Source organism: Euleptes europaea, chromosome 12 (assembly GCF_029931775.1).
Source record: "Euleptes europaea isolate rEulEur1 chromosome 12, rEulEur1.hap1, whole genome shotgun sequence".
NCBI classification, from domain to species: Eukaryota; Metazoa; Chordata; class Lepidosauria; order Squamata; family Sphaerodactylidae; genus Euleptes; species Euleptes europaea.
Genome location: NC_079323.1, coordinates 60,973,566 through 60,993,911, shown reverse-complemented (window position 1 = coordinate 60,993,911; position 20,346 = coordinate 60,973,566). Strand labels below are relative to the sequence as shown.

General features: G+C 38.6%; 1 protein-coding gene across 1 annotated transcript in view; it reads right to left on the bottom strand.

Annotated features, from left to right (window-relative positions):
* Positions 1-20,346, bottom strand: part of TTC3 (tetratricopeptide repeat domain 3) — a 97,921-nt gene that overhangs the window by 33,139 nt on the left and 44,436 nt on the right. Inside the window, exons 18-30 of the mRNA XM_056858496.1 lie at positions 20,067-20,147; positions 16,663-16,775; positions 15,466-15,592; positions 14,397-14,516; positions 14,135-14,236; positions 12,591-12,683; positions 12,176-12,237; positions 9,733-9,869; positions 9,315-9,632; positions 8,820-9,089; positions 6,698-6,744; positions 3,991-4,044; positions 3,303-3,379 (exon numbers count right to left, since the gene is read on the bottom strand). Coding sequence (XP_056714474.1) covers positions 3,303-3,379; positions 3,991-4,044; positions 6,698-6,744; positions 8,820-9,089; positions 9,315-9,632; positions 9,733-9,869; positions 12,176-12,237; positions 12,591-12,683; positions 14,135-14,236; positions 14,397-14,516; positions 15,466-15,592; positions 16,663-16,775; positions 20,067-20,147 — 1,601 coding nt within the window. The remainder of the gene's footprint in view (positions 1-3,302; positions 3,380-3,990; positions 4,045-6,697; positions 6,745-8,819; positions 9,090-9,314; positions 9,633-9,732; positions 9,870-12,175; positions 12,238-12,590; positions 12,684-14,134; positions 14,237-14,396; positions 14,517-15,465; positions 15,593-16,662; positions 16,776-20,066; positions 20,148-20,346) is intronic.

Genomic DNA, 20,346 nt, shown 5'->3' with positions numbered 1-20,346 from the left:
TCATCAATTTTAAGTCCCTTAATAGCAGAGTCTGATCTTATTTTATTCGCCAGTACTTCCATCACTAAATTAAATAACAACAGTGGCAAAGGACATCCTTGTCTTGTGCCCTTTTCAATTTGGAACATTTCTGAAAGAGTTCCATTCACTAAAACTCTTGCTGGTTGTACTGAGTATATTGTTTTAATAGCTGTTAAAAACTGCTGTCCAAGTCTCAGATGCGATAGAACTTGAATTAAAAAAATTCCAGGAAACATTATCGAAGGCCTTCTCAGTGTCTAGATATATCATCGCACACGCTTGTTTTGTACATCTCAAATGATTGATGGCGCCCAGAACCCTCTGACATTGTTGTTCAGTTCCCTTTTAGGTATAAATCCAGTTTGAACGGTGGATTATTTTGGTAATTGATTTTTCAACCTTTAAGATGGACGTAAATATCTTGTAATCTACATTGAGAAGCGATATCGGTCTGTATAAATAGAGATGGCTGATATCTTGGTTTTCTTTTGGAATCAGGGTAATGTGGGCTTGCTCCCAGGAAGGTGGCATTTTACCTTCTATTAATATCTCATTATATACTGTTCGCATTTGAGGAATTAACAATTGATCAAAAGTCTTATAATAGCTCGCCGTCAGTCCATCTGGGCCTTGAGCTTAGTCTGGTTTTAAGCGCCTGATTTCATCTGTTACTTCTTAGACTGTTATTTTTTTATTTAATATTTGTCGATCTTCTGAGACGTTATCTAATTCGGCTGCCTTTATATACTCGTCAATTCCTATTTGGGGTGAATCATTATTTTTGTACAGTTCAGTATAGAAATCTTTAAAAGTTTCTTATATATCTTTTTCTTTATAGGAAACTTGGTTACCTCTGTGAACAGCCAATATTCTCCTCTTCTGTGATTCTTTCTTAAGCATGTTTGCTAATAACCTACCAGGTTTGTTAGCATGTTCAAAAAATTTCTGCTTGACAAAACGTAGCTTTTTCTGCATTTCTTCTGTCTCTATTAAGTCTATTTGATGTTTCAGGCATGACATCTTTATCAAATATTTTTTTTGTAGGTTTCTTTGGTGTGCGTCCTCTAATTGGCGGAGTTCCTCATAGAGGACATTCAGCCTTGATTCTTTGTCACGTTTGATTTTTGCTGAAATAGCAATAAATCTCCCTCTTACATATGCTTTGCTGGTTATTCTGGTTGGAGGACCTGATGGATTATTTATTTCAAAAAAGTTTTTAATCTCTTCTTGACACGAGGCTACATAATCCTTACTTAGTAAAATGTTGTCATTCAATCTCCATCTCCTAAGGCCTCTATTTTCGGCCGCCAGTGTTATCTGAAGTGGATTGTGATCTGCAAAGGTTCCTGGTAAAATAGAATCATCTTCTAAGTTGTTAAACAAAGATTTGGAAATCCATCTTAAGTCTATTCTTGAGTATGAGTTGTGCCTGTTGGAGTAAAATGTAAAGTCTTTTTGATTTGGGTGTTTAAATCTCCAAGCATCCACTAAGTTCCAGTCAGTCAAGAATTGGAAAACTATCTTCGGTAATTTACCCCCTCTTGTTCTAGTTGATTTGTCCAGTCTTAGGTTCATTACATCGTTCATGTCTCCAAAAATTAATATTTCTCCTTGATGAAAATCTTGAAGAGCTTCAAAAAAATCCTTGTAAAATTTATCCTTCGCGTTGTTTGGAGCATATACATCTGCTATCGTATATTTTTGGCCATTCGCACCTTGGGTTAACAAAATCAAATATCTTCCTCTTTGATCTTTAAGAGTATCTAATACAGTCAATTTGTTCCCTTTAATATATGTCACCACTCCTTTTTTGGGGGGGGGGGGAGGAAGAAGTATATAAAAGGTAAAAGTATATAAAAGGTAAAGGTAGTCCCGTGCAAGCAACGGGTCATTCCTGACCCATGGGGCGGCGTCACATTCCGACGTTTACTAAGCGGACTTTGTTTTATGGGGTGGTTTGCCAGTGCCTTCCCCAGTCATCTTTTCTTTACCCCCAGCAAGCTGGGTACTCAATTTACCGACCTCGGAAGGATGGAAGGCTAAGTCAACCTTGAGCCGGCTACCTGAAACCAACTTCTGTTGGGATCAAACTCAGGTCGTGAGCAGAGCTTGGACTGCAGTACTGCAGCTTACCACTCTGCACCACGGGGCTCTTAAAAGAAGAAGTATATAATGTACCTAATTTGTCACATTGTAGAAGTTTCTTAAATCGTTCTTCAATATGTGTTTCTTGCAAACAAATAATGTCAGAAGAGAGTTTCAGGAGCTTATAAAATGTTTTTTTCCTTTTGATCGGAGAGTTTAGCCCATTTATACTAATCGAGGTGATTCTTAACCGTTCCATGTTAATTGATGTCAGGCCTGTATCTCAGTTGATTTGTTTACTTTCGTTTTCCCACTGACCAGACTCAAGGATTGCTGTCACAATGTGAGCCCTTGGCCTAAATCAGAACCAAAAAACCACATTGTGACAGCAATCACTTTTCTTTTCTTCATGCTCTGTAATCCTATTTAGACCAAGTAAAAACCAGCTTCTTTTGGACCTGGCTGTCTCTGATGTGGTTTTTTGGTTCTGATTTAGGCCAAGGGCTCACAATTGATTGCAGCTGCTTCATCTATTTTAAAGTCTTCCTCTCCTGGAGATGGTATACCATCAATCCCTAAAGGTGATATCTGTTGAGCTTATTTGTTTCTTTCAATTTCCAGTAATGTTTCTGGTGAAGTAGTAGACTTAACATCTTCAAACAGACCATGTACTAATAATCGTTCTTGAGAGGAGGCCCGGGGATTGACATGCCATAAACCATGAACTCCTTCCTTTTGCCCTTGTCTCCTCTGTTTGGGGGTCATGAGGAAAGGGAAGGCAAGAAAGCTCGACCTCTGCCAGTGTCTTAAGCTGGCAGTACATAAAATCCAATTTAATCCTTAAATACATCTGTTGAAGCATCCTCCCCCAACTGTCCTCCAATATATTGGGAAACCATGGAATTGTGACTGTGAGCAATTAAAATATTCTTACACAATTCACCAAGCTAAATAAGTTATTTTCAAAGCCTTTGTTTGATTAGCTGTTTATTCTGTGAATCTGACTTTAACTTACTGTTACACTATTTTGCCAAAGTTTTTACAGATCCTATATACCGCTTAGCATACTTCAGGCACGATTCATGCTACACAATTTATAATCAGGCAGGTGCATAACTCTTCCACTGAAACCAAAGTGATTTAACATAGGCAAGACTGTGGTCCGTGCAACTCTAAGATCTCATGTTGCAACTTACAATGCATTTTCTTCTGAAAATATATTGTCTTCCTCTCGAGTAGCTGTGCCTACTCCTCCAGAGAGAACTGAAATAGCCTAATCAACATGGGAAAAGAAAAAAAAATGAAGTCATTTACACTGTATAGAATGTTTCAAAACCATGCTTGTTTTCAAAGACTCTTAATCAGAAAATAGCTCTACAGCATCAGAACTGGAATCACTGTAAGATTCCTACCACTTTGCCACCTGAATACCCTCAGTATGTGAGCCAGGGTACAAGATACTTGAAGACTGGAAAATGTCAAAAAGAGAGATTTACTGTTTTTAGAATACTGTCTGAATTGTTATCTGGAGGATCTATTTAGGAAACAATAGTTTCTGCCTGAGAAATTTCCAGAATAGTTGACAGGTTCACCAAAACAAATTTTGTTCTAATCCACATAGTATAAGATGGATATAGCTTCTCTGCATGCCCACTATTTCCCAAGACTAAAGACGACTGTAACTTTGTAACTGGAGTGTTTACTGGGAAAGAAAGTTTTTGGTATAGTTTAGTTGCCAACATCCTTCCTCCTTTTTCAAAATGACATAAAGAGAAAGACTGGAGAAAAAACGATGGAAGAAGAGAAAAAGTATATGGTCACTTGTTTGTATTACCGCTACATTGTAACACTGTAGTCTCTCTTTAAAAATAAGGTATTATATACCCTTGATTCCTTCGGCTTCTTTCGGTTTCTGTTTTTTACTTTGATACCATTATTCTGGAATGAAAAAGAAATTAAATGTTTACCTTCAATCATTATAAGTGACACTTTTCAGGAACAAAATATTAGCATAATGCCCCTTGGCTTCACTTGTAAATTATTTGTATTTTTTTTTCACCTTAAGAGACATACTAGAGATAGGCCTTGTTTATCTGCCTTTTCTCCACTTCTATTCATTATTACCCCACAAAATGGCGAACAGTTCCCCAAGAAGTGACGATGTCACGAATCCCACAACCATTATATTGGAAAGAAACAGGCAGAGGCAGAGATGCTGCAGCAGCTCTAAGATGTGAAACTGCTGTCTTCTCTCATATAGTAGAAACTACTGAGGTTTCTGTTAGCAAATCCTACTCCTGGCATTTCATCAGGTAAAGTGAAATTGTTTTATCAACTTGCTCAATATTGACATAATTTCAACAAAGACATCCAAACTACTACACTTGGATAGTCACATCACTTTAAACAGCACAGCTGTGGTACATGATACCAGCTCCTTAGAACCATGTTTCATAAAGAAGCAACCCAAGCCTAAAGCTGAGCTGAATACCAGACACTAAAGGCTACAATTCATGGAGGTAGAAGACAAACTGGTACTTGAGAGGAAGAGGGAGGCGCCTCCAAATCATTTCAAAAGTGAGCCTCTCTGTAAAGAACTTGCCTTCACTACCAGAATCACTGAAAAACGATTTAACAGGGAAATTCAGAAGTATCACCCAACAGCAAGCCTACCTTTGCAAAGAATTTAAGCAGTCAAGGTGAAAAATATTCTAATTAAGTGAAAAATATAAACAGCTATTCTTCCCCAAAGATTATGCAAACAAATTTCAAATGCAAACTTTTCTACAGAAATATAACACTACACATAGTTACTTGGGAAATTTGTCACAGGGAACACAATCACTGTTCACAATAGATGACGAAAAGTACAGAGATCTGATTAACAAAACCCATTTCATGGTAATAAATTTGTAGCTATGTTTCATATGAAAAAAAATTCTCATATTACAAAAATACGGTTAAACAACAGCATCCCACGGAATAGATCCCATGAAAGATCTTGCAAAACGAGTCACTGTATAGGTATAGGAAGGGAAACATCTGTTCTGCCAACTCCTTCCACCGTATCCAACCCAGTGTTTTGATCATCTACCACATTTCCCCAAAATCAAATAGCCTGATGCAAACATCAATTTTCTAGATCTCTTAAAGCCAGGCTTACCTGGGGCCGAAGCGCCCTCTCGTCCCTCCCCTTTCCTTCCTATTTCAGTATTAACCACATTGCCTCATGAGGTTCGATTACATCTGATTAACCCTAACTAGGTTTATAATTAAGGTTTTGAACTGGTGTAAATTAAAGGTAAATTAAAGGTCCTCATTAAAGGTAACTGTGGATAGCACTAATCCTGGAACACAACTTTAAGTTTAACAACACAAAAGGAAGAGAGGATTTTTTTCTGGGAATAAAGGTAGGGCAGGGAGCCCAGAAGTGGCACAAGACGCATGGCGAACTCCTCATATTGGGACACATTTATTCCATTCAGGCAATGCTGGATCAGTCTACCCAATTCGCCAAATTTCATGAGCAAGCCTTGGCTTTACAGGCTTACTCCTCCCATTCCTTCCTTTGCTCACGTGCTCTGATTCCTTACTGCACTTACTAGTTCACAGCAAATCCTTGTTCTTAGCTGTGCAAATTAGCTTTCAGCTGTTTCCACTTGGAATGCATTTAGGGGACTGTCTTGTGATGCCCCCAACCTCTTATTCTAGACCAGTACAGAATAGACTTCTGTACAAAGCTACCCATGAGCAGAAAATAACCAGGACATTACTTAATGGCCTCAAAAAGGGACAACCCTCCTATTGTACCTTGGGGAGCCATTCTGAGAATGAAAAAGCTGCTAGGTTCACTTTCTGAAAACCCAAGATTGGTTACACAATATCTTACACAAGAAGAAACACAAGTGGGGATACATTAAGTCTGACTTAGAACAAAGGGTTACTTCAATCATTTTTCTTGCATTTCTGCTCATGCAAGAAGGGGAAATTTTGCACTGGATCCAATCCAGTATGTACTTTATTTGGAAATTGTAAAAAAAAAAAAAAACTTAAAAAAAATGTGGAGCCTTCCAAGCATGAAGATGCAGTGCTTAAAAGGTTTTTCCCTAAACAAAACTGCATTTTGCTCTTTTCATAATTTAAAGTAAAAAAAAAGCAAATGCCACATAAATGTCATAAATTTGGTCCCTTGCTTCCTTGTTCACAAAAAGCTGTAATACAGCTGAGCATATTTCCTAATGATTCTAAGCAGCACTTTCATGTGAGACCCCAAAAGGTTAAAGCTTGCCTAAAGAACTTAGTTTGCTGCCACTGTTCACTAGGCTGCCAGGTGATTCTTTAAACTCCTCCTATAAAAAGAAACCCCACTACTATCTGAGGATCAAAATCAGGTAAGCAAGACCTAAGGGTGGACTTGGAAAGGTAGTAGCTGGTGCTTATGCAATAGATTCTAGATGCAATATACAATAGAAAAGTAAAACTGACACAAATTCTCAACAGTCCACTTCTCCCCAATCTGTTAGGAAAAGTGTCTTATTAAAATTTACCAGTGTTTCTGATTCAGAAAGATTAACAGAAATTAACAACTTACTGAAGTAGTTTCAGTTTCCTGCTTCTTTAAAACAGTAAAAGGATTATCTATTTAAAAAAATAAATGTAATTATTTCAAGAAAAATAAGACAGATACACATAAATCACTCCAAATGCTATGGGCCTAAACTCGACAGTGTTTTGACAAGCACAATGATTCCAATCCACACAGCCCAACACTTTCTTGGTTTACCCCTGCCCACTGTAGCCCAAAATGCCCCCAATATGCTGCTTCTGGAAATCAAGGAAGTCTGCAGGCAGGAATCTTTCTGCCCAGGGAAGCACTCCACTGGTTCCAAGATATGGTTTAGAATCAGTCCTCTGTTGTGAGCATACTACCACTGCTGCTATTTCTTGGGGGTGGATTTCTAACCCCTTTGCTGCTACCCCCCCCTCCACATCACATACTGGACCTGAAGGTTAATAAATCCAGAGGTGTATCTTTTGGGGGTTTTGAGGGGGCTCCAAAGATCCATTCTGCTCCCAGTTTTCTGGATCAAAGATGCATAACACTGTAGCTCAAATAATGACAGAAATTCAAGAGCTAATTAGAGGATTGAGTTTTTTCCAAGTTGGTAACTTCAGCCAAATTAACCCAATGACACAATGCCTACACTTAATGAAAATAATAGGTGCATATATCTTTAAAGAGGAGCAGGTATGGGTCATCAGATGATGAGCGAGCTCTGCTTCTTCTTTCAACATACAGCCAATGCATGTATAATTTCTAGATTTAAAAACGTGTCCCCCTCCAATTCTTTGAGTAGTCTGCTAGGAATAGTTCTATGCCATATCTGTTTAATATTACTAACCCTGAATATCGCAGAGCTTTTATGCTTCTTCGGCATAATAACCTGCCTTCCACGTTTTTGGATGGGTTATATAATAAATGACCATTAGAAGCACATAAATGCATATGTAAACAGGATGCACTTGAAACCACCGAACACATGCTATTTGAGTGTAATCTTTATGATCACATTCGTACAGGCTCATTGATCCCATTAGTAGTGGACTGCCCCAGATCTTTAAGAAAGCGACGTTTAGACCTTCTCCTATCGGATACTATGGCTAACCTATCTGCAAGCATGGCCACGTTTGCTTGGCTAGCAATTAAAATCAGGCAGAGTGTGCTTAAGAACCTGCAATAGCTAAGGAAATAGAGAATGAATACTGTTTGATCCTGCAGTTTGAATACATGTTTATTTATTTTTCCTTCTAGTTTTAGCCTCTGTAATTTTAGGATATTATCAAGCATTCTAATTTTACTCACATTTAGTATTTGCTCGGATATTAATTAGTTATGCACTTTGATAATCTTGCCATTTTTAACCGTTTTAACTATTTAACCATTTTAATAGCAAATCTATTTTGTATTTGTTTTTATCCTATGCTATTTAACTATGCAAATTTGTCTTATTTGATGGTCTATGACTGCAAATAAATTATTGATTGATTGATTGCGTAGTCTGCTTTATTCCCCTCCATCCCAAATTTCCAGCATGGTTATCCAGTTTATTCTTTGCTGTTTCTTAGAACACACACCCACACACCGCTATTTCAAAACTTTAAAAGCTGTTTTAGTTTGGGAAAAGAATTTGGGACTGATGCACAGAGGAGTTACCTATCTCTGTGGTCAACCTGGCTCAGAAACGAGGTGAGAACAGAGGAGGAAGATTGTTTCATAGTCAATACAAGGGCTGTGCAAATCTAGGCTTTAGCATAGTACAAAGGAATCATGTTTCCCCCGAACAAATACCTCCTAAACATTAGTTGCAGGACAATCCCACACAGCATTTATCTTTCTAAGTCCTCTGAAGTGAATGGGGCTTTGAGGGGTGTAACTCTGTTTGGAACTGCACTATTACTACTTAAGCCTAAGCATTTCCCATTAAGCCACCTCTCTCCACTCCCATAACCATATATCAGTATAGAGCAGCAAAGTTTTAAAGTAGTAAAACATTGGTTCTTGTAGGTTATCCGGGCTGTGTGACCGTGGTCTTGGTCACGGTCACGTGGTCACGGTCACACAGCCCGGATAACCTACAAGAACTGATGAAATCTGAAAGTGAAAGCCTTCGACAATATTTTAGTAAAACATTATTTGTTCACAACATAGTTACCCATTTTATTGAAGTATTCATCTAAAAATTGATGAAAAGATGGAAAATTCTCTCTGTTCTCTTCTAATAGCCATATAAAACAGCGAAGCTGTATGACTGCTGAGTTAGAAAAGAAGCTAAAGATTTCATCATAATCTTGAGATGAGCAGCTCAGAATACAATCCAGCTTAATACCATAAGTCTCATTCCAGAGTACCATTACAAGGCTGAGGTCAAGCTGCAGAATAGAATGTGCATAACGAGAGAAAAATATTTCTGAAGCTTCTAGGCCTGCAAAAAAAAGTTTAAATAGAAAAAGGTAAGTTCACACAAAGGATAATCTTCAGACAACGACAATATAGGAGATGAGAGTTAAAATCTGGCAACAGCAGAAGATTATTTTTGGAACATTACTTACTAGTATACAGATTAACTGTTAAAATTGAAATATTTTCTAAGGTTATCAGATCCCATGCAATTCAAATATCTGCTCAGACACAGAAAACACTGCGTTACCATTTCTGTTGAGATGAATCATCCAATCACGCAGTTTGGAATCCATTTCTTCAAATTCACTTAGAACATGAATAAAAATTCTTGTCTTTACTCTGTTTTTTTTACAAATGAAGTAGTTTATGAGTTCTTCTATTATTTCACTTGATGATGCACTGCTTGCGGTATACACAGCATAGTCCTCTTTGCTAATTGCCCACCATGACAGTAGTTCATTAAGAAGCTTAGAAATATCATGTACACCTGTCTTTATTTTTTCAGTGTTCTGTATAATAAGTTGCAGGGCAGTATCACCAGAAGTTAACCACTTCTGAACAGTTCCTAAAAAAATAAACATAATAAAAATCAAATGAACTTTAGGGATAACTTCATAAAAATTAGGATACCAAAGACAAAGAAACATGGGCTTGTGTGCATGTACCTTTATGAGTATCATGTTTTGGTACACTGTTTCCTCTTTGATATTCATCTGCAGTATCTTTTGTGGAGTTCAAGGCTGTTTCTTTCATAAATTTTCTTCTTAGTTTTTTTTCATGTTTTAACTTTAAGTTCCTAGAACTGATAACAAACAAACAGTGAAGCCTCACAAGCAAAATTCTATATAAGCTCCCATCATTCAACTTTAACTTAAACGTCAAGATCACAAATGCTTTGGGAACATGCAAGTCTCTGGACCAGTTCACATCCGACACCAGCCCCCAAGAGCATCAAGATGTTCCTATGGTAAAACCATCTGTATGAACCAGCATCTCCATGTAGAGAAAGATATAGATGCACATGTATGTATTAATCGTATTATCATTCGTGCAACTGTGACAACCTTTCAACTCCCAAACTGCATAAATCACGTGGGTGTTGTATATAAGGGTATCGTGAATGTGTCTGGTCACAGAAATAGTGCTCTGTGCAACCCCAAAGACTCCTGCAGGACAGGGGACCCCCATAAATAGCACTTCTAGGGGCAGCAAGCAATCTGTGCTCTGCAAGCAGAAATCCTTCTACCTACAGAAACACTGTACTGGATCCAAACCAATATATACTCCTACATGAAACAAGGAAAGTATTATAACATGGTGTCAAGAAGCTGAGGTCCCTCAGTTTCTTGGGGTTCATGATTTCCTTGGTTCAGGCCTGGAGGCCTATGATTTTGTGATATTGTGAACAGAAAAATAGTTTCCTTTTGAAAACTGCTTCTGTAGAGGGAGTAAGGTAAGCCCCAGCTGGTGCTCGTTAAAGCCTTCTCTCCCCTTTTTGGAATGCAAGGCCGTGCATTGCCATAGTAACTAATCGGTCAGCCATCATGACGATGTCCAGGTGTAGGTAGTTCTGCAGGCTTCCTCACCTGAACACATCTCTTAGTGAGTCAGCATTTTTGACCAAGCGATTAATCAACAACTAATTCCTTTCGTTTTCTCAATTGGCTTCTATGAGCTCATCCCTTTGAGAAAACGGATATAAGGACAAACCAGTCCTGAGCCTAACTATGCACACTTTGGGGTACAGCAGGAGAGCTGTGCTGGCGGCATCAGAACCCATTTGATTTTGGCCCTTGAGGGGGAAACTCTGGTCAAGCTGACCTTTTGGAGAAACCTTTGGACAACCTTTTGAAACTCTTGAATGCTGGAAGCATCTTTGGAAGTTGGTAACTATAAATCTGATGCTAGAAACCTTTGCCAATCCTTTTGAATCAAAAAGGCTTTTGAATGTATTAGTTAGCTATGCTAAATGGTTTATTATTTTATTGCCTATCACTTCATGAAACCTTTTTTCTTTCCTGTAAACCAGCTTAAATCTTATAAATAAATTGTTAGCCTTTAAATGGATTGTGTCTTTTGATTTTGGGATTCCAAGCCTAAATTCTAAGTGCCTTGTGTGAATGTAAAACCACCCACCAAAAACCTAAGACAGTTTTGGGAAGTGTGAACAATCCTAGCTAGGTCTCACCCTGGCAGGAAAAGTGTCACACTGAATTTGGAGCTTGGCTGGAGTTATCCTGGACTCCTTGCCTGGAGGCTTGCCTTTTGATCCAGGGTTGGTGGCAGCTATCCATTAATCTTGGGGTTGAAGCCCTGAGTTTAATGTTTTGTCTCTCTGGGAAACTTTTGACCAAACCAAAGCAGCCCAACTGGTGGAGGCTGGTTGGAGCTCTTTGACACATGGTTCCTGTGAAATTGTCTTTATTCTACGACTGACATCTGATCTAGTTCTGTATTGTCTCCTCTGACTGGGAATGACTTTCCAGGGTCTCAGGAAGAGGTCTTTCTGATGTCTATTCCCTGAGATTTTTCTACTGGAGATGCTAAGGACTGCACCTGGAGCCTTCTGCATGGAAAGCATACAGACTACCAGTACAAACATAGCCCCTTTCCCCACATTTTTGAGAGTGCCTTGGAGCATGCATCCTCTCTAATATTAGCAAACAGAATATTCAAACAGAATTACCCGTAACTAAGCAATGTTGTGCTTTACCCTCTATATGGTTGTGAAGTTTATTGACTTTACAACCACTTAGGACACTCAAAATTTATGTAAGCAGTAATTGTATTTACTTCAATTTCTATGAGAGAAAGTTGACAGCCAAAAGACAGGAAGGAGATGGCATGAGAATTAATTTTATTAAGTTTTTCTTAGGAAGAACTGAAAATAAATTCAGATATTTAAATAAAAATCTGATTTAAAAATAAGAGGCTGGCCCACAGCCTTATACCCAGCACATGAATGGTGCTGGGTATAACATGACAACGTACCTAACCATCACTTCGAAAGCAATGCTCAGAGGCCCAGCTGATCATCAATGATGTCCTAACAATTTCACTGTTCTGAAAACTAGTGGAGTGTGTTACCTGGACATCTAGGAAACTTACCTCGAACATTTCTGTTTAACAATGGGCCTTGGGGGATTCTTGCTTTTTATTTTATGCTCGAACTTGGGAGAGAGAAAGAAAAAAAGAGTAGCAGATTAAAAGATTCTTTGCAATAGTATATTGTTGGACTTGTTAAAAAAACACCAGAAAACCTGTTCTGCCACTGTATCATATTAATGTAATAAATCCAGCAATGCATCAGCGGATGCTGATGGCAGATGCAGATTTTTCACAGACTGTCCCCACCCAAGCAAGCCCCCAAAGTCAATATGTAGGGTTATGGGACCTCAGCAGACACACAGCCACATGGATCAGGGGCTGCTGTGTGATTATTAATTGACCCAAGATTATCAGCACTTCTGGAAAACTCTATTGAACAACATTTTAAAGAAAGATTCAGTGAGAAATTTCTTACCTCACATTTTATAAGACCAGATGAACTGAAGATAACAATTTTTGAAATGAGGCCTCTGCAATCTGGAGTGAAGCAGACTTGTTGAAGAAAATCCTATGAGCAGGATAACAAAAAAGAACACCTGGTTGGAGTTCATGAGTGGAATGTACACTTGTTTTTCAAAAACAGAAATTAAGCACTGCATTAATAGTCAACTTTAATCTTCTTTTATATTTTTCCACATTGGCTGGAATCAAAGAATAGATGGCATTTTCCAAGTGCAAGAAACCACAAAATTCACTCCAGCTGTAGCCGTATCTTACACAGAGGATCCTCCACTATGCAAAAGTGGATTTTCAGAAGGTGCTAGAGGAGTGGCAGCAGAACGGAGGCTCATTCCATGAACAGATTTTCACTCATGGTACTCTGGATTCAAGTGATTATTTTTGTCTCATTAGCTCAAATACAACTTTTTAAAATTTCTGAACCATGCTGGATTGAGAGCAATAAATGATCATCTTTCTCCAATGCGTTACAGACCCTGCGCTAGCGTAATCACACACACCCATCCAATCCTGTACATATGGCAGAATTCCATTGTAAAGTAAGGGTTCTAATTTTCAACTCTTTATCTAGAAAGTTTTATGTAGAGATGAAATGACTCTTCCTGGGTAGTGCAGAAAATGGTAATGGAAAATACAGTATTTATTTCAGTTATTCAGTGCATAATACTGCATTTTCAGATTGTTTAATACCATTTATATTTACTGCAATGAAGAATATCAGCTGCTCTTGTTTTCAGTAAGAAGATATTAGATAAAATATGCATCTTTTGAAAAACAGCTAACATTTATTAACCTCAAACTGGGTGCTAAAAACCCCAATAGTCACTATAATCAGAATAAACCGAGGGAGGATCAACAAAGGAAATAATCATATCTCCTAAAAGAGAAAGTACAATTGTACTTGGCTCCTTTCAGCACTGAGTAACAGAAGCCTGGGAAATTCAGCTACCGAGAATTCCCTGTATTCTGTTGTTTCTGCACACAAAAAACAATGTAATAATGTACTCACTGGTTAAGAGGAAGTCAATCCAAAATACAAATGGCACCTTCTTTCCTAGAGGATCTAGCCACATGTTTTAGGTAAAGGTAGCCCCCTGTGCAAGCACCGGGTCATTCCTGACCCATGGGGTGACATCACATCTCGAGGTTTACTAGGCAGATTTTGTTTTACAGGGTGGTTTGCCAGTGCCTTCCCCAGTCATCTTCCCTTTACCCCCAGCAAGCTGGGTACTCATTTTACCAACCTCGGAAAGATGGAAGGCTAAGTCAACCTTGAGCAGGCTACCTGAAACCAACTTCCGTCAGGATCGAACTCAGGTCGTGAGCAGAGCTTGGACTGCAGTACTGCAGCTTTCCACTCTGCACCACGGGGCTCCTGAAACACATATTTTAGCAACATGGAAAATATTTACTCTTCAGAATTTGATCCCTTGTCCATTAAAACAGCACCACCTTGGACAACCTCTCTATACAAATGATGTATTGTAAGTCTAATGTTACCTTGTCATTTTTATCACTGAATTTTGTGGATTTCAGCTTTTTCCAACAGCTTACATGAAACTCCACTATACATTGTTCACAGCAAGTAACACGTATAAAACCCTGAAATGCAAAATAATGCCGAAATGTCTTGTTATTTTCATAATGGCTACAGTATAATTTTACAATATTCAAAACATACGGTTTTCATAGACGTCTTAAGAGAAAGTCAACATAAAATAAAAAAACTGTAAGTATCTATTCATCATGCCATCATATTTACCTTGAAATCTGGATCACTAAAATATATTTTGATTTTATGTGCTTGGCACTGTTGGTTGCGACAAACTGCATCTGGATTTGGAGGAAACTTGCATTCTTCAATACAGTCCTCCAACATAACCTATGAACCAGCAAAACCAGAGATAAATGCCTATAGTTCCGTCACTACTACATCTTAAAAATCCAGAGCAGCTTTGAAACACCAAATTCTTGCTAAAATGACAGTTATCAATAAGGCTCCATTTACATCACAATTAAAAGCCATTTCATTTGTACATTTATCAATTTACAACTTCAGATGACACATTATGTAAAATTCTGGATACTATTAATTCCATGCATACCAGCAGGCTGACATTACTTTCCATTACAGGGTTTGCAGCCTCCTGATCTTTCCACTGCTAATGCTACTAAGCCAGGAAATAATCAAGTAGGAATGAACCATTAAGTAGGGATTAATCACAGCAACATGGTTGAAGCTGAGTGAAGCAGCTGCTGAGGGTCTATAGTAATATGCAAACACACTGAAGTTAACAGATTTCCGTTATTTCACTATATAACCACATTAGCCCTAATCCACCTGAGGGAATTTGTATACATTATTTACCATGCATGGTTTGCCCCCTTCAAGTTTTCACCATTCATGCTGAAGTGTCCTTGTCTGATATAGCTCAGTACTTTGTAGCCCCCTACATGACAATCCATCTCTATACTATCCCATCTTTTCAGTTCAAAAATATTCAAGTTTAGCCTTCCCTTACTTCGATAGATAAGCCAACCAGAAGGTAAGAAAAAGAGAAATATATGCCTCTGAAAAAAAGAGAAGGAACTGCATGCTTGGAGAGCCAAAGAAGCAACATCCTTGTTTAATGGAGGAAGCACAAACTGTAGACATGACTCCCACAAAAGAAATTAACTGCTAGAAGTCTTAACTACTTAAATGTACAGGAGGAATCACTTGTCTCAGGATGCTCTCCCACCAGCAAAGAAGCCATAGTTCATCTCTGATAGTCACTTCATGAAGTGGCTTTTGGGAATCTTGCAGTTTACAGGACAGCATTCTTACTTACTTGGAATCTTTCTGCTCGTGTCTCTTCGATAACTTCAGAAGTTGTAGGCCACGTTAATACGCCAGGCACAATCTTATAACCAGCCATGAACTTTGATTTCATGAATTGGTCTAGAGCTTCTGAAAATCTACATGTTAAAATGAAAGATAAACATCATATATGCTGCTTTCTATTTTATTCAAGTGCCCTCAATTAAGATTATTTCAGATTTTGGAAGTCAAAGAAGCTGAACATCACTCTTTTTTCCAAATTGGAAGTCATTATGAAAATGAAAATAGCTGGTCCATGGATTATGTAGCTCAAGGTAGGTACATACTTGCCTTCAACTGGGGAAAAGGAAGCCTAGTTTAGGTTCCACCTTTCCTTTCACTACACAGAGCCAACCAAATTCAAGCATACTTTCTCTCTCCTAGCGGTTGCTTTCACTGTAATTTACTCATTCCAGTTGCTATCAACACATTTTACTCATCCTGTTCCATCAACTTTTTTTTCCCCTTGAGAAAATGGGCAGCCTTACCAGTCTCCCAGAAAGTTTTGCCATCAAGGAAGGTACATTAATGTATTTAGGGAAAATTAGCCACTAACAAAACAAGTGCGAAACAAAATACAAGATGCTCTACAGCACTAAGTAATTTGATGGAAGAGCACCAGAGGATCACTCCAAAGGGAATGAGTGAACCTGGAAGCATTCTCTGGCCCCTACTGCTCATACAGGATGCCAGACTCCTGGGCCTGCTTACAGATGACTCATATTGCCTGACAAAAATGGCAACACAAACTGTCAGACGCAAATGAGGCCTAGCACCTTCCTTTCCCATTCTGCCAAAGACTATTAATATCTCTCTAATTATGAACATAATTATTATTATTGAATCCCAAGTACAGGGCATGCGGACAAGGATGGGTAAATGCCCCAAGCCATGAAGTGCACTACTGGAGGATAACTGCAGCTGCTGAACAAGCCAATGAGCTTTCTGTCTTTATCTCTGAGGACTCAAACATATGAATCCAAGGTTTTCCTAACACTTTCTGCCCTATTTTCCCTGTTCCTAACTATTTTTCTTTAGTGCTGTCCAATTAACTAAAAGACAGCAGGAAAGCATAATATGTACAAAGTTATTAGAAAATATATATTTTTTAAAATGAGCATGTTGAAGAAATGTGCTCACTTTTAAAAAGTAAAAACATACTACTTACCTGTTCTGTCTCATATATACTTTTCCAATTCCATAGTGTGCCAAGCAATTAAACCTTACTTTCTGATACTGTTCAATTATCTTATTAAAATGGTCTTCAGCTTTTGCTAGTTCCTGCAAAGTAAATTAAACAGTTTAAGACAAACACACAAACAAAACAGCAAGAGTCAAACCATTTATAAATACATTTATATACAAAGTTTATGACTGAATTTAAACTGGCCAGAATTCAAAAGGATATGTGCATTCAGATGACAACTGCACATGCACATGTTTTCTTGCTATTTTTAATGTAACAGTCATCATTGTCAAAGAAAAAAACATCATTTAGATTCAAAAGTAGAAAATACTGCAGTATAAACAGCAAAGTTCCAAGTATGAGACCAATTCTATAGCATGCATAAGTTCCATGTCTGTATCTCATTTAATTTTGTTTGTATGCTACAAGTTCCTAAACTGCAGAATGAGGGACTCCAGAGGTTTCTGGTACTTCTTTGGGTGGTCCCTGAGATCAACATTAAAAAGTAGGTGATGTGAAGGGCCTCTGCCTGAGACCCCAGAGAGCCGCTGCCGGTCTGAGTAGACAATACTGACTTTGACAGACCAAGGGTCCAATTCAGTAAAAGGCAGCTTCATGTGTTCAATATCAAGGAAAAATCTGATGAGCCAGAGTTATTTAATGTTTCTATGGAATGCCCACTATATTCAACTGAAGCTTTAAAATTAACTTGAAAAGCACCTATAGCCGTACAGCGGTGAATGACAACACAATGGAACCTTCAAATAAATTCCTGTTTGGTGCACAGTTCTGCTCCAAGTATGGTGCATATAGTTTTCCTGGAATGCAGAACAGGACACATGACTGAGAACATATAGTGTTTTGAAATTAGGCTTACTAAGTGTATGGCTTTTTTTAAACTATCCGTGCTCAATTTAATTATGCTTTCGTTTAACCAATATGCAATGTTAGCCTGCACCCAGTACAACTGAATGTACAACTTTCTTATTAGCTGATCTTGTTTTACAGAATGCTACACTGAAAGCATAAACTTAAGTGTGCCTGGGTGTGATTGTGTCCAACTGAAGGCTGTGCAAAGAAAAGCAAAACCAAGCAGATTAGTCTGTTCCATTGTATGCAGCAAGTACAAACTATAGATGCACAAGATACTTTTTCCATTGGTTCTTGTGGGTTATCCGGGCTGTGTAACCGTCGTCTTGGACCTAACTGAAAGTTTGTTTTACGGTCAGTTAGGTCACAAGGTCTACCAGAAACCAACTCATAGATCGCTACTTACACAGAACAGAAAACAGAACAGAAAACAGAACCTTTATTGGCATTAAGCGCTACTTACACAAAAACTCCAAACACCACCCCCGACAGAAAAGAGGAATAATCAAAACATTAATGGACCATGCAAGACGGATCTGTGAACCACAGTTTCTCAAGGAAGAAACTAAATCTAAATCACGCACTGCTAGCAAACGGCTGTTCCAGAAATGAAATCAGAAGGGCCATTAAAGCAAACAAAAATCAGAAAACTCAGAAAAAACAGTCTCCCATAGGAAAGGTATTCTTCCCATTTATTAAAGGAGTCACTGATAGGATGGAGAAACTTTTGAAAAAACATAACCTACAAACAGTGTTTAAACCCACCAAGAAAATACAACAGATGCTACGATCAGCAAAAGACAAAAGAGACCCCCTCACCTCTGCAGGAGTATATCGTATACCTTGCAGCTGTGGACAAGTTTACATCGGGACAACAAAACGCAGCATACAAACAAGGATAAAAGAACATGAAAGATACTGCAGACTGGGCCAACCTGAGAAATCAGCAGTGGCTGAACATGGACTGACACAAACAGGACACAGGGTCTTATTCCAAGACACTGAAAGACTGGACAATTCTACCAACTATTTTGTCAGATTGCACAGAGAAGCCATTGAAATTCATAAACATCAGCACAACTTTACCAGAAAAGAAGAGAGTTTAAGAATGAGTAAGGCTTGGCTTCCTGTCCTGAAAACCTCCAGACTAACAAAGACTACAGTCAACAATAGCCATGCAGATTAGCTTTGGATTTCACACATTAACAGATCACTTCAGGATACAATGGTTCCATATTAACATACCACACCCTCATTAGCACATTATCTTGATACTTACAGGACAATGATTAGCACATTATCTTTGATACTTTTTGCAGGACAATGATTCAGCTCAACCCAACCCCTTTCTGACTATATATTACTCTTCCTATACACTTGACACTGAGAGACACTGTCCTTCAGTGTTAATCCTCTGAAGATGCCTGCCACAGCTGCTGGCGAAACGTCAGGAAAGAAAATACCAAGACCACGGTTACACAGCCCGGATAACCCACAAGAACCAATGAACTCTGACCATGAAAGCCTTCGACAATACTTTTTCCAGTTTGCAGGGGACACAAAGGGACATTGTGTATGTAACTGCTTCCCTCACCGCAGCCCTTCTACAATGGTATCTTGGCGATTGTGCTGGAAATCTGTGGCTAGGAACTGATGATGCCCCTGGATCAGGCCCTAACAAGTTTCCAGAATCAGCCCACTACAACCTTCTGATGAGGGGGAAAGAAGTTTTTGTCACACCATCCCAAACAGAAGGCCGTTCTCCCCCAAAGGTTGTAGCACCACCCACCCGGATCTGGCTGCTTCCTACCTTGGTCTTAGAAAGGAGGAGGGTGCAAACCATGTAGGGCCTGAGACACAAAGAGGTATAAAACCAGCAAAGGGAAAGGAGGGAGCAGAATCTCATTTACCACCTGTTGGGATTCTCTAATTTGAATTGCATCAGCCAGCCTAGGCACGTATGGAGGTGCACCTATGTATGAATGTATATGAGTAGAATACAAAGGGGTGCTTTTGAACTTTCTTGGAGTGACCTTAATAAACATTACTTCTGATGCTGTTTTTAATGAGAAATAAAGGTATTTTTAAACATCCAAGAACTAAATGTCTGGCTTTCTCTCTGTCTCCCTCCCTCACCTATTGGGAAAAGTCCTGCTGTTTGGGCAAAGGTCTTTCAGCTCATTTGCACTGAGCCTGGGCTCACTGTGCCCTGACACATGGTATAGTGGTAGTTGTGCCAGTCTAGGTGTGGGGAGACCCAGGTTCAGATCTCCACTTGCTATGCAAACCACTGGGTGAACCTAGCCAGTAATATTCTCTCTCAGCCTAAATTTCAGAGGGCTGTTGTGAGAATTGGTGGAGGGGAGAACCATATATACTGACCTGAACTCTTTTGGAATGCTGAGATAAAAATCCAAGTTAAGTCCATGAGAGAAAACTCCCAGTTTTTGTACTCTGTGAAGTACCACACATGTTGATGGTGCTATACAAATACATATAACATTTCTGAGTCTTACCTCAGGCTGCCCTATTCCAAGAAGAGCAGTGGCATATCCATAGATGATCACAACATAATCAACTATACCAAAACTCAGGTGCTGCAATAAGGTTGAAAAAAATATTTAAAACAAACGGAAAACATGTTAAATGAATGAAGAAAGTGATGTAACCATTGGAGCCTATTACAATCTAACGTTCATTTTCATTCACAAGAGCATCAGCAGCTGCAGGTTTAAAAAGGAATGAAGCTCACGTTCCCAAATAAAATTTTAAATTCCACAACCAGAAAATCTAAGT